The sequence below is a fragment of the Lampris incognitus genome, chromosome 13 (genome assembly GCF_029633865.1).
Source record: "Lampris incognitus isolate fLamInc1 chromosome 13, fLamInc1.hap2, whole genome shotgun sequence".
Lineage (NCBI taxonomy): Eukaryota > Metazoa > Chordata > Actinopteri > Lampriformes > Lampridae > Lampris > Lampris incognitus.
Genome location: NC_079223.1, coordinates 20951771 through 20964593, shown reverse-complemented (window position 1 = coordinate 20964593; position 12823 = coordinate 20951771). Strand labels below are relative to the sequence as shown.

The 12823-nt window shown below is 41.9% G+C and overlaps 1 protein-coding gene across 1 annotated transcript in view; it reads right to left on the bottom strand.

Moving 5' to 3' along the window:
- atrnl1a (attractin-like 1a) overlaps nt 1-12823 on the bottom strand; it is a 436027-nt gene that overhangs the window by 223053 nt on the left and 200151 nt on the right. Inside the window, exons 22-23 of the mRNA XM_056291780.1 lie at nt 12334-12386; nt 225-319 (exon numbers count right to left, since the gene is read on the bottom strand). Of these exons, the coding sequence (XP_056147755.1) occupies nt 225-319; nt 12334-12386 (148 nt within the window). The remainder of the gene's footprint in view (nt 1-224; nt 320-12333; nt 12387-12823) is intronic.

Below are 12823 nucleotides of genomic sequence, written 5' to 3'. Positions count from 1 at the left end.
CATCACATTGTACAGACTGAGAGAGAGAGCAAGAGAGAGAGAGAGTTTGAGAGAGAGAGAGAGAGAGAGAGAGAGAGAGAGAGAGAGAGAGAGAGAGAGAGAGAGAGAGAGAGAGAGAGAGAGAGAGAGGAGAGAGAGAGAGAGAGAGAGAGAGAGAGAGAGAGAGAGAGAGAGAGAGAGAGAGAGAGAGAGAGAGAGAGAGAGAGAGAGAGAATGTGACTTACCTGTTCAGGTGTAGCCATGAAGTTGATGGCTGTATAGTATTGGTCATCCTCCTGAAGAAGACTGAAGGTGAACTGGTAATCAATCAACAGGTTGTCTAGGCAACAAGGAAACAAGACAGAAGAAGAAATATAGGTAGAGAGAAAAGAGGGAGCGTAGGAGAGGAAGGAAGAAAAAAGATAAATAAAACTGGAGATGCACCAAAGGATAAAGGCTATAACCGATCTTAAAAAAAAAACAACAAAAAACAGACTGTTATTCAAACCCTAGCCATCAAAATCAATTACAGCCTATCAAAGTGAGATTGTGTATAAAAAAATGTTCTGAAAGAGAATTGTACTTTGTAATAACTTGTTCTGATGTCAAGGCAACCGGCAGTTTTCCAACAAAGACTGACATTTGAAATAAAGTCCATATTCCCTTTTTTCTGTATTGACGCCGCTTTCAAAAGCAGATTGATGGAGGGAGGAATGTATGGATTGTTGACCGAGTCGATATTCAATTAAAAGTGTAATGTTACAGTGGTGGAGGTTTGGTCTAAGATCTCAATCAGTCACAAAAATGTGTGAGATGGGACCTCAGTCATTCTCAAAAAATGTGTAAATCGCACACACACACACACACACACACACACACACACACACACACACACACACACACACACACACACACACACACACACACACACACACTGACACTGAGATACACACATGCACACGGGGCACACAGGCATAGTTGCTAATCAATCAACCGAACTTGAGAGTGAGTGTGTAAATAATGATGTTCTCCAAGAGACCAAATCATCTGAGAACAGCTCCCAGTGAGATGCAGGGAGCAGCTTTGTGTCAGCTACACAACGGGCCATGTATCTACGGTCATTCAATATCTGGACAGACAGGAGGAGACACACGAGGGTCACCTTGTCTGACTGTGTTCCCTGGGGAACAGAGAGAGGGTGGGAGCACTGGGGAATAAAAAAGGCGAGAGAGAAAGAGAGTGAGAGGGAGGGATGAGTGGATGGGAGTGATACAGTACATGCAAGTCTGTGTGTTTGTGTATGTATGTATCTATGTATGTATGTATTTATTAATCCCCATGGGGCAGTTCTTTCTCTGCATTTAACCCATCCTAGCTGTGTAGTTAGGAGCAGTGGACAGCTGCTGTGCAGCGCCCGGGGACCAACTCCAGTTCGTCTTGCCATGCCTCAGTCAGGGGCACAGACAGGAGTATTAATCCAAACATCCATGTCTTTTTCATAGTGGGGGAAACCGGAGCACCCGGAGAAAACCCACCACAGACACGGGGAGAACATGCAAACGCCACACACAGGACAACCTGGGATAACCTCCAAGGTTGGACAACCCCGGGTTTTGAACCCAGGACCTTCTTGCTGGGAGGCGACAGCGCTAACCACTGGCCCACTGTGCCGCCCCTTTTTTTTTAATGTATGCACGTATGTATGTGTGTATGTGTATGTGTATGTATGTGCCTAAGAGAAAGACACAGAGAGAGAATCTGAGTGTCTTTTTTAGTTAGCATTTGTCTTTCAGGGTAAGCCGAGTTTGTGTGTGTGTGTGTGTGTGTGTGTGTGTGTGTGTGTGTGTGTGTGTGTGTGTGTGTGTGTGTGTGTGTGTGTGTGTGTGTGTGTGTGTGTGTGTGTGTGTGTGTATGCACGCACAAAAAACGGGTTTGTGTGTGGAGAGGTTTACTAGGAACTGTTTTGTGCTTAAAGGGCATCACATTAGGAGGTTTATGCAAACAGAAAGTGACATGCATTTCCTGTTATGTACTCTTAACACAATTACAACAACGACTTGTGCACTCTTTGTTTGCAGGAAAATATTAAGGGGGGCGTCCAGGTAGTGTAGCGGTCTTTTCCATTGCCTACCAACACGGGGATCTCCGGTTCAGGTCCCCGTGTTACCTCTGGCTTGGGTGGGTGTCTCTACAGGCACAATTGGCCGTGTCTGCGGGTGGGAAGCCGGATGTGGGTATGTGTCCTGGTCGCTATACTAGCACCTCCTCTTGTCGGTCTGGGCGCCTGTTCAGAGGGGAGGGGGAACTGGGGGAAATAGCGTGATCCTCCCACACGCTACATCCCCCTGGCGAGACTCCTCACTGTCAGGTGGAAAGAAGCGGCTGGTGACTCCACATGTCTTGGAGGAGACGTGGTACTCAGCCCTCCCTGGATCGGCAGAGGGGGTGGAGTAGCAACTGAGACGGCTCGGAAGAGTAGGGTAATTGGCCAAGTACAATAGGGCAGAAAAAAAAGGGGGGGGTGAAAAAAAACAACAACAACAAAAAAACCTGTTTTTGATGCTATAAAATAACAAATAAAGTTTATTTAAAGTTTCAAACTGAACAAACACTTCGAGCAACATGTTTGTTTTCTTGACTAATAGGTTAATAAATCTTTAATAATCATGATTTTATTTATTTATTGCCGTTTTCAGAGATGGGGAGGTTTCCTTGACATTGCAATCAATTACAAAAAGGCAATGATTCTTACTTTGGGGTATTTCCATGTAGTTCAGAAAATTATCGATAGCTACATAATCCATTTCTTGGATTACCCTACACTGAGTGAATTGAAGTGATTTACTTTCCAGAATCTTTGGATTTGATTGTATAATTTACACAGAACAACCAATCAGGACATGGAACTCGCACATCATACACAGCAATTTCACTCGAATCCAGTTGCTACGGTGGAGGAACCTAGCACTCAACAGGACAAGGTTGTAGGTGCACTGGTGAGTTTTGGTGTGAATGTATGCGACTGTATCAGGTAGGGTTCCGCCAAGTACAAAGTATACAAATTAAAAAATAAAAAAAGAATGGGCGGCACGGTGGCGCAGTGGTTAGCGTGGTTGCCTCACAGATAGAAGGTCCTGGGTTCGAACCCTGGGATTGTACAACCTTGGGAGCATCCCAGGTCATCCTCTGTGTGGAGTTGGCATGTTCTCCCCTTGTCTGCGTGGGTATCCTCCGGGTGCTCCGGTTTCCTCCCACAGTCCAAAGACATGTAGGTCAGGTGAATCGGCCATACTAAATTGTCCGAAGGCGTGAATGTGTGTGTGTCTGCCCTATGATGGCGTGGCGACCTGTCCAGGGTGTCTGACCGCCTGCTGCCCAATGACTGCTGGGATAGGCTCCAGAATTCTGTGACCCCAATTGGGATAAGCGGCTTGGATAATGGATGGATGAATAAAAAAATAGAACTAGGTTGTGTTCAGTAATGTAAACTGTTATCTTCCATTTAGTTGTAGCATTTCACACAAATGTAAACCTGATACCCGTAGCCTAACCCCTTACACCATTAGTGACAGGTTTGCAGTTGCAGCTTGAGAAATCGAAAAACAATTTGGGATTTGAACTGCAAAGAGAAAATGAGTGAAAATAAGAAAAAAGAGAGTGGAGGGAGATCAGTATTTAGTATCACCTTCCTTTTAGTGGTGGCAATCCCGAGGTGTCACCGAGATGAAAGCCACATGTGTTTGACAAACACCCCTGTTTTGTTCAGCCTTCATGGCAAGTTAGCCTAAATAGCAGATATCATCGGATCAAAGAAAACATTTTTTAAGCCCCCTCCTCTCCCTTCCTCCCTCCTAGGCAGCCTTACTGTCGAGTTGTTTATCCCATAAGGGTCTTCAGTGCAACTTCTTAGTGTTTTGTTTCTTTATATCTCTGTTAAGTGGACGGGGAAAGTGTATACAGTATGTTCATGTGTGTGTGTGTGTGTGTTTGTGCATGTGAAGGATACCCTGCAGTTTACGGGCGTGTGCCCCATGACAACATGCCCACAAAGAGAGCTCATCTAACACTGGAAGTTATTAATACAAAACTTTTTCTTTAACCCAAATAACAAACTGCTCAAGCGCTTGTATGTGTGTGTGTTCCAATATGTCTGATTTCATGGCTCTTAGAAACACATTATCAGGCCAGTTTAAGAGTTCATCTCACTTAATTACAGCTCCCGTCCAACAAAACCGGCAGCAATTTTTCTTAGGCAATCCCAATTATCCGCATGCGTGTGTAACTTCTCACTGGGGATGTATTATGTAAAGGTAGCACAAAGAGTGTTAACAATCCCCTGCAAAAATGAGATAGAAAGTTCACAGATGGGTGATCATATTACCTTTATGCTTAAGTTGATTCAGTCAGTATGAAATAAAAGGCTCCAGGGGAATGAAAAGGCAGAGGAGAAAACCCTCACACAGAAAATAATCTGATATTCCAACAAGCTACTTCCAGTGGAAAAATTCAAAACATGGGCGTGAATACACCTGCAAATGTCATGTTGTCAGAACCCCTTGCTGAGGTTTCATTTAATGGTTGTTAACAACTCATTATTTCCCATTTGCAACACCTGCGTGAAAGAGCACAGGCTAGATAACGCAGCGTGGCAGCACTATAGAAATAGATATCCAACTAAGGGAATAAGCAGGTAAAACACAGATTCTGTGTTGAAGCGGAACAGAGGTCATATACTGCATCAACTCAGATGAGACTGGCTTTTACTTCATCCAAATCCTGTACTTCTATCATAATTTAGAGACCATCATAACTTTTCTATGGTGGCAGCAGTGGGAGTAAACATCGCTGGCGACAGGCATAGGCGCAAGTCCGTGAATACTGGGATGGCATCCAGCATTTTACCTGTGCCCCCGTCCACAGGGTTAGTAGTTGTGTCAGGAAGGGCATCCGATATAACATTTTGCCAAAGCATTATGCGGATTGACAAGACCATATCAGATTGGTCGAAGCTCCGTACGTGAACGATCGAGGCCCGGGTTAAAAACGGCCGCCATTGGTGCTGTGCCCTAACAGGGTACTAATGGAAACTATAAAATCCACTGTGGCGACCTCTGAGAAACAGGGAATAAGCCGAAAGAAGAAGAAGATAACTTTGTGATATCATGACGTTTTCCCTTTTTATATAAAAAGATGGACATTATTAGTGCTGGATATTGTGTATGAATCATTTATTTGAGGTAAATTGTTAATTCCATGTAAAATGTACTCACAATCGGAGTATCATGTACTGTATCAAGGAAAGTATCACGTCAAGGAAAACTATCAGGACACATCAGAGGCTTTGGCATAAGAGGAGCAATTGAGTCTCCCTGGTGGCGTCCAGAAATAATGCCTGTCAGAGAATATTGAGGCCTCTGGGACTGATGTCAGATCGTGGTCTAGTGAGGGGCTCCAGGCAAGAGACTGTTTTGATGACTGATCACTGCAGTGTGACTGTGGATAATGAGGCTGGCATTCACTTACTCAAGGCTATTGTTCTATAGCTCTTCAATTTATGTATATCAGAATCAGAATCATGCTTATTGGCCATGTAGGTTTGTACATACATACATGGAATTTGACTCTGGTTTTGTGGCTCTCTCAGTGTACTTAACATAGAATAACAACACTACAACACAGCAATTTTCAGATATATATATATATACACAAGGATTGACTTATACAGGTGAAATAAGAGGTGATAAAGTGCAATGGTTAAGTGCAATATGTGATATGATATGCAATTTAATATATATGTGAAGTTTCCAAAATATTGAAAACTATTTTATTTGCAGATGATACAATTTACTTTGTTCTGGTAAGAATTGGGGAAAACCTTTCGACACAGTGGAAAAAGAATTGAGAATGCTGAAGTGTTGGTTTAATTCTAATAAACTAACACTGGATTTAAGTAAAACTAAATTTATAATCTTTGGGAATCATTTAACTAACTCAAATGGGAAACTCATGATAAATGATGTAGAAATTGAAAGAGCGTCTGAATTAATTTTCTTGGAATAACAACAGATAATAGATTATGCTGGAAGCCACAGAAATTATATCAAAGCTAAGAAGTCAAAAGTCTGTTGCCTCAGCCTTCATACCCCGTAGCCTTCCTATTGATAGTTCTACAATGAAGAGCATTGTAAAACGACGAAAGCCAATGGCATGTATTTAGATCATGGGGATATATCCATCTCATTACTACCATTTTTTTTGCTGCTGTTATTCCGCAGAACAATGTTTTTGTTTTTTGTTTTTTGACAGCTTGACAAAGCAAGAGAAGAATCATCCTTCAATAACATAATGTTTGGAAGGCAGGGTATAGTTACATCCGTTATATCTGATGAAGCTCTTGCTACCTGTATCCGGAAGATATTAACCACCCTGGACATCCCCACAACATGTGTGTGTATGTGCCTATCTCATTATGTGGACAAAGTAAACATACAGGGCTTGGAGCCAATTTAAGTTGGCAACGTTTTCTTGGAAATACATAAAGCCCATTATTTACTTTACAATTTAGCAACTGATGGTTATAATTACATGACGCGAATGGGATATTATTCCAAACTCTCCTCCAGTCTATGTTCTTTTCATAGCTTTTAAGGTCTATGTTTCATACAGTCACAATGGCCAATGAGCAGCTCAGTTGTTATTGCTGGAGTTTTTCTGTACAAATTTGACACAAAGCCCCTGCCATGTTTAAAACCTGTTTTTATTTCTATATGTGGGTGAATAGGTAACCCCATATGTGTGCATGGCAGTGAGCAACTGTAAATAAACAAATTAAGATGACCCAGGTAGATTAAATTCATCTCTCGGGTCTTGCAAGGACCTTAATCCATCCTTGTTGTGGACATCTGAGAGGGTGTGGATACCACCGTTTCACCACTGGGGCAATTGTATGGGGTTTCCACCTTGTATTTGTAGGAAGTTATTCTTGAATATCGGTGTATCTATATGCCATTTTGTTTCTCATTGGCCAAATTTTTCAAAAAGCTGCCACGCATAAATCCAATGGCCTATAATTGGTCCAAATTGAGTGCTGCAATACTTATGTGATAAACCAGAAAAAAAGCACATCTTTAAAAGTATATTGTGATATAAAGTTTTTTGCTAATTGGACCCAATGTGTCAGAAACACCAAGGGCAGTCTGACAGGATGCGGAAACGGGGCAGGCTAAGCTAACTGCTAGCCCATGCAGACCGGCAGTTCCAACATCATCCTGGCATTCGTTCTCTTGGACAGTGACATTTTTCTTTTCTTTTTTGGATATGTTGGATATCTGTGTTTTTGTAGTTTGGATATATGTGTTGTTGTAGTTTGGATATGTGTTTTTGTCTTTGTGTTGCGCTGCTCTGGGCTGGGGAAAACACTTTCATTTAATTTCATGTACGTAAGTGCATGAAATGAAATAACAGATAAATGTGCCTGATTCCTGATTCCTGATTTAGCTCCTCTTCAAACAATTTTGTCAATGGACGGAGCATAAAAGATAAATAACACAATTCAAAATTTGACTGTTTTATATTTATTATGTTGATTGTTTTGTTTTCGCTGTTTGAAGTTACCTTTCGAGGTCAAACATGGTATGTGTTAAAAGGGTACATGTTATAAGTTGCAACTTCAGTCTAAACCTTTTTTTTTTTCGGCCTGCAGAAATCTTTAATTTGGGTTATTCTGACGTTTAGAGTTGATGTATTTAAGTATCGAGCTCCTTTGTTTGTGTGTTTATGTATGCATAAAATATGAATTTTGCATATGCAGACCGAAAATAAATAAAAATAAAAAAAAATGTAGTAAATCGCAAAATATATCCTCTAACCCAGGAGGAATAAGAAATACAGAAAAAATCATCATAATATTTTTTATGAAATTACTTTGCCATTTTTACCCTTTATTTGATAAGACAGTACAGGAAGACTCAAACAATGTGATCAAGCCTGAGTCTACACGATACATGCCAAACTGACTGAGCCACCAGGATGTCCCCAAGTTTAAAATTCTTTCAATCAGTCATTATTTTAACTGAATGAAACATTCCACACCACTAGCCTGGCCCCAACTCTGACTTCTGACATGACATCATGGTCCGCTTTTCTTTTGGCCATCTTATCTTTCACTAATTGTCCACTCATTGTGTTTTTGTCATTGTCAGTTAATATTTAAGCTATGCTCATTAAGCTTGAGATCATTTACCAGCATGCCTGCGGGCAGCAAGTCACAATGACTGTAGACTGGTGGTAGCTGGTAACGTTTCTGCCTGCTGGTCTCTCAAATGGTGCTGGTGGGACACACTTGGTGGCCAACCCTAATTAGATGTCCCTTGTGGCCGACTGCGACTGAGTATGACAGCGGCCCGTTACAGGATTGCAGCAAAGATGTCAGCTGATATACACTAGCCATTCAGCTCTGGCTTGGGGCAAACTAATTAAATACCAAAGCTACAATTCACCAATCATGTAACAGTGTTTAGAGTTAATCAAAGCAATGTCCATTTTACATCTTCCATAATTAAGCTGGGAAAACCTGCCATTAGGTACGTACGTTTATCAGGAACCATTTGTTTACGCTACGCATACTTAACCCAACTCAAGAGTCTCAGGACGGGCCGGAGCCTATTCCAACCAGCAAGACAGCAAAAACACTCACAAGGCACACAAACACACAATAAAAAATAGGAATTTGTCAATGTAAATCTTAAGGATTGTAGCTTAAACGTGGCTCGTTAAGTTTATGTGAGTAATTCAAAATGTTGTGGAATAAATGTTAAATTGAAGATACTGTATCCAAGGTTATAAATATAATCAGAATCAGATTCATTGCCAAGTGCAAGAACGTGCCGGGACTTTATCATGGTATGTTGTTACAAGAGGGGAAAATTAACAGTAAATAGTAAAGATGATTGGTTGATAAAAGTTAAAAATATAAACTATATATATATATATATATATATATAAGCTAAAATAAAATAAAAATAAAAGTAAGGTGCTATGAGGCGCAATCAACATGGGTTCAGAGTTGAGTATGAGACCCCGTGGCAGCCCCTGGTGCTCAGCACTGGGTGGTATGAGCTCCATTTACAAAAAGTTAAATGATAATTTTAATAATTTATGCACAGAGTAAGAGTTATTTACACGGTAGTGCAGGTTTTATGCAAGGTGCCCCTACACAGAGAGCACACTAGGGAAGATAAAGGGGGTGGGGGGCAGTGTCAGGATCTGTGGATGTCAGATTCTATAAGCGTTCAGGTAGCATGGCGGTCTATTCAGTTGCCTACAAACATGGGGATCGCAGGATCAAATCCCCGTGTTACCTCCGGCTTGGTCGAGCGTCCCTACAGACACAATTGGCCATGTCTGTGGGTGGGAAGCCGGATGTGGGTACGTGTCCTGGTTGCTGCACTAGCACCTCCTCTGGTCAGTCGGGGCGCCTGTTCGGGGGGGAATAGCGTGATCCCCCCCCCCGCGCTAGGTGAAAAGAAGTGGCTGGCGACTCCACATGTATGGAGGAGGCATGTGGTCATCTGCTGCCCTCCCCGCATCGGCAAAGTGGGTGGAGCAGCGACTGCGGCAGCTTAGAAAATACGGTAATTGGCCAAGTACAGTTGGGGAGGAAAAAGGGGAAAAATCCTCCCCCAGAAAAAGATTCAAGATATTTCCACTCCCATATGGTTCAAAAGTTTAAAAAAAAAAGAACAGATAAATTAATAAAAGTAAGGAAGTTCCGGAATCTCTGTGCCACCATTTCTCAGCAGCTGATACAAACTGTGACAGCCTTTGGCAGTAACTGCGACAGGTCTGTCTTCCTTAGTTTTAGAGTCCCAACAATAAACTGCTCGAAAGTTAATAAGCTGGGGAAAAGAGGCTAACTGCTATTCAAAGGTGAAGAGAAAACCAATACCTTAACCAAAGAGACACTCGAGGGTGAACCGCTGAATGTCACAACTAATCCCGGCCCGTGTCTTAAAACATCTTGTTTTGACATCAAGGAACTAATTACAGACACATGCTGTCAATCAGCTGAGTTTAAAAACCCACCTGCCTGCTTTTACCTTCCATTTCTTGAACTCTCTCCCTTACAAATATAAACTCTCCCTCTCTCTCTCTCTCTCTCTCTCTCTCTGTCCTACAAGTAGAGACAGGTACAAAATCAGGTACACTCGGTCTCTTCCACTCTGTCCCACCAGGAGTAGCAGACTTCGCCCAGACAGCCTCGTTAAAGAAGTATTCTTCACACACAAAAAACGTGTCATTTCTGGGAGAAAATATGTGAGATGAGTCAATGTCTCTTTCAGGTATTATGAGTGTGTAGCTCTGTGCATGGGGGGAAACTACAGTGGTAGAGCAGGTGTCCAAAACGTGTCCAAAATCTGTCAGAATCCCCTCCAAGGACAATATTTCATCCAATACATAGAGAATGTCAATTTACCAGATACAGATAATGCCGTCATCAAATTTATTTTCTGCTGCTCCCCTCCGGTGACGTCTGAAGGTTGATACTGACCTCAGCCATATCACAATTACTGCTTCTCTCCATACCCAGGAAATGGATGGCCTATAAATCTACCATTTGTATTACCTAACACTGTCTGTGTGTGTGCGTGTGTGTGTCGGTGTGTGTGTGTGTGTGTGTGTGTGTGTGTGTGTGTGTGTGTATGTGTGTCGGTGTATGTCGGTGTGTGTCGGTGTATGTGTATGTGGTTGAGTGGACTCAGTCTTATTCAAACAGAGCTGGCCACTCACAGTAGACAACAAAGAGATAATGGCACATTAATGACAGAAGGCATTGTAGCCAAACACATCAGATAGACACACATCAGATATGGCCACTTCACCTGTGGCCATAGTGATAAAGGAGCATTTATGTTTGTACGTTTATGTGTGTCCATAGTTTCTCCTCCCATGTGCACTCTGTCCTCCTGTGTTTACTAACGGGCATGGATAGGGCACTGCATTGGTGCCACCTAGTGCCGTCACAACTCGGTCACGATGCCAGCACACAATTTAAAGTACAGCGTATTCCAACCGAACCTAACACAACACATGCTCAGACTGGATGTGCTTCGGTGTGCTTAATTTTCATCCTCATACAACAAGGCAACAATAAACTGAGAAAGACTCAATCTAAGTCAGCTCAGTTTAAGTAATAGATATCTGTTATCAAGGTCTTACAACATTTTAAGACTCAATTATTTACACCACCCTAACATCTCAGCTTCAAGCCTTGGTTCTGTTTGTTATATAAAATTCCCTCAGCTGGGCAAAAAAAAAAGAGAAAACTTTAAAAAAAATACAGTTTCTTGTTTGTTTGCTTTTTGAGAGACAACTTGCTAGAATACTTTCTTGTCAACTAGATTCCAAATTCAATCAGTCAGTTAAAACAGCGTGGATATTTCCCAACAACATACGCGAACCAATGACACCATTTTCATCCACATTCTTCAGCATTTTTGAAGTGGTTGGATATTATCAAAGGCATATTTGCAGTGACCAGTTCACGGCTTTGGCCTGACCCCTCTGATTGCTACAGCCGTTTTCAACTCTCTCATTGAAACCACGACAGGTCCACTCAAACTGAAGAGCTACTGACATGGACAGGGCATGATATGAACGCTATATTCTCCAAACTGATCACGGCAGGACTGTGAGCGAATGAGCGAGTGATTTTGTGTATTTTTGTAAATGTGTTTGCACATGTATCTCACTTTTGTGTATCGGCAACAAAAACATCTGCTTTGACTAGAGTCTTCCTCCTTAGTCTGCCCTTGTAAACCAACCCAGCAATTTGCTGTAAAGCAGCATGATTCATAGGCTCTGTGTTTGCATCCGGAAAGGGAACACAGACTGAGTCTCTGTATCCTTTTCTTTATCTGTCTTGGAATTAAGTAAATCCTGTCCTTTTTCCCCATACAAAACAAGCAGTGAAAAGGTCAGGTCTGAGTCACAGTCAAAGAAAAACAAAAGAAAAAGGCTTGCCTTTTTGAATAAATAAAACTAAAATATCATTCTATTCTCAGCCAGTGCAAAATTCACTTTTTTGAGGCCAACAGCAGCTTTCCAGTTATTACAAGCCAAGGAAGCATTATTTTACCCTATTAGGCCCCGTTTTTGTATGCAGGGTCAAATGTCATAACACCCAAAGCATGTAGGGGTTAAGTCTTGAATGATGTGCGAGGGTTTGTGCGTGCATGCATGTGTGTGTTAATCTTGTGTGCGTGTGCAAGTGTGTGTTAATCTGTGTCTGTGCGTCTTTCTGTGGTTGTGCCTAAAGACGAAGGGGCTCAGGTGTAGTGACAGTGGGACACTTACAGTAGCATGTTCCTCGGAGAGGGTTGCCAAGGTAACGATTCTCTGAATCACACCTGGAACAATGGAGGATAGCAGAGACAGGAAAGGAGAGAAGAAAACAATAATAGCATTAACATTCAACAAGATTCATTTTTTGCCAAAAACAAATTGTACTGTATGGTGTGCGATGTGTGTCACGGTGACAAGTGTGTGTATGTGAATGCCAGTGTACGCATGTTTATAAGGTGAGCCCCCGTTTGAGGTTTTGTCCTTTCCAAGGTCTATGTGAAGTGATTTCCCATGATATTCCTGTCTGGCCATAGCTCCTTTCCTCTACACACTTGTACACAAACATGCACATGCACACTTTAACACAGATGCAGCCATACACAAAAATATCTGATCGCACAACTGAACCATGATGGGGTGAGTAGCACAGCTTTGAGAGATACTACTCAAGAGAGGTTTACTGATGTCAATGTGTTGATCTTTACAAGTGCCTCTTTCAAAA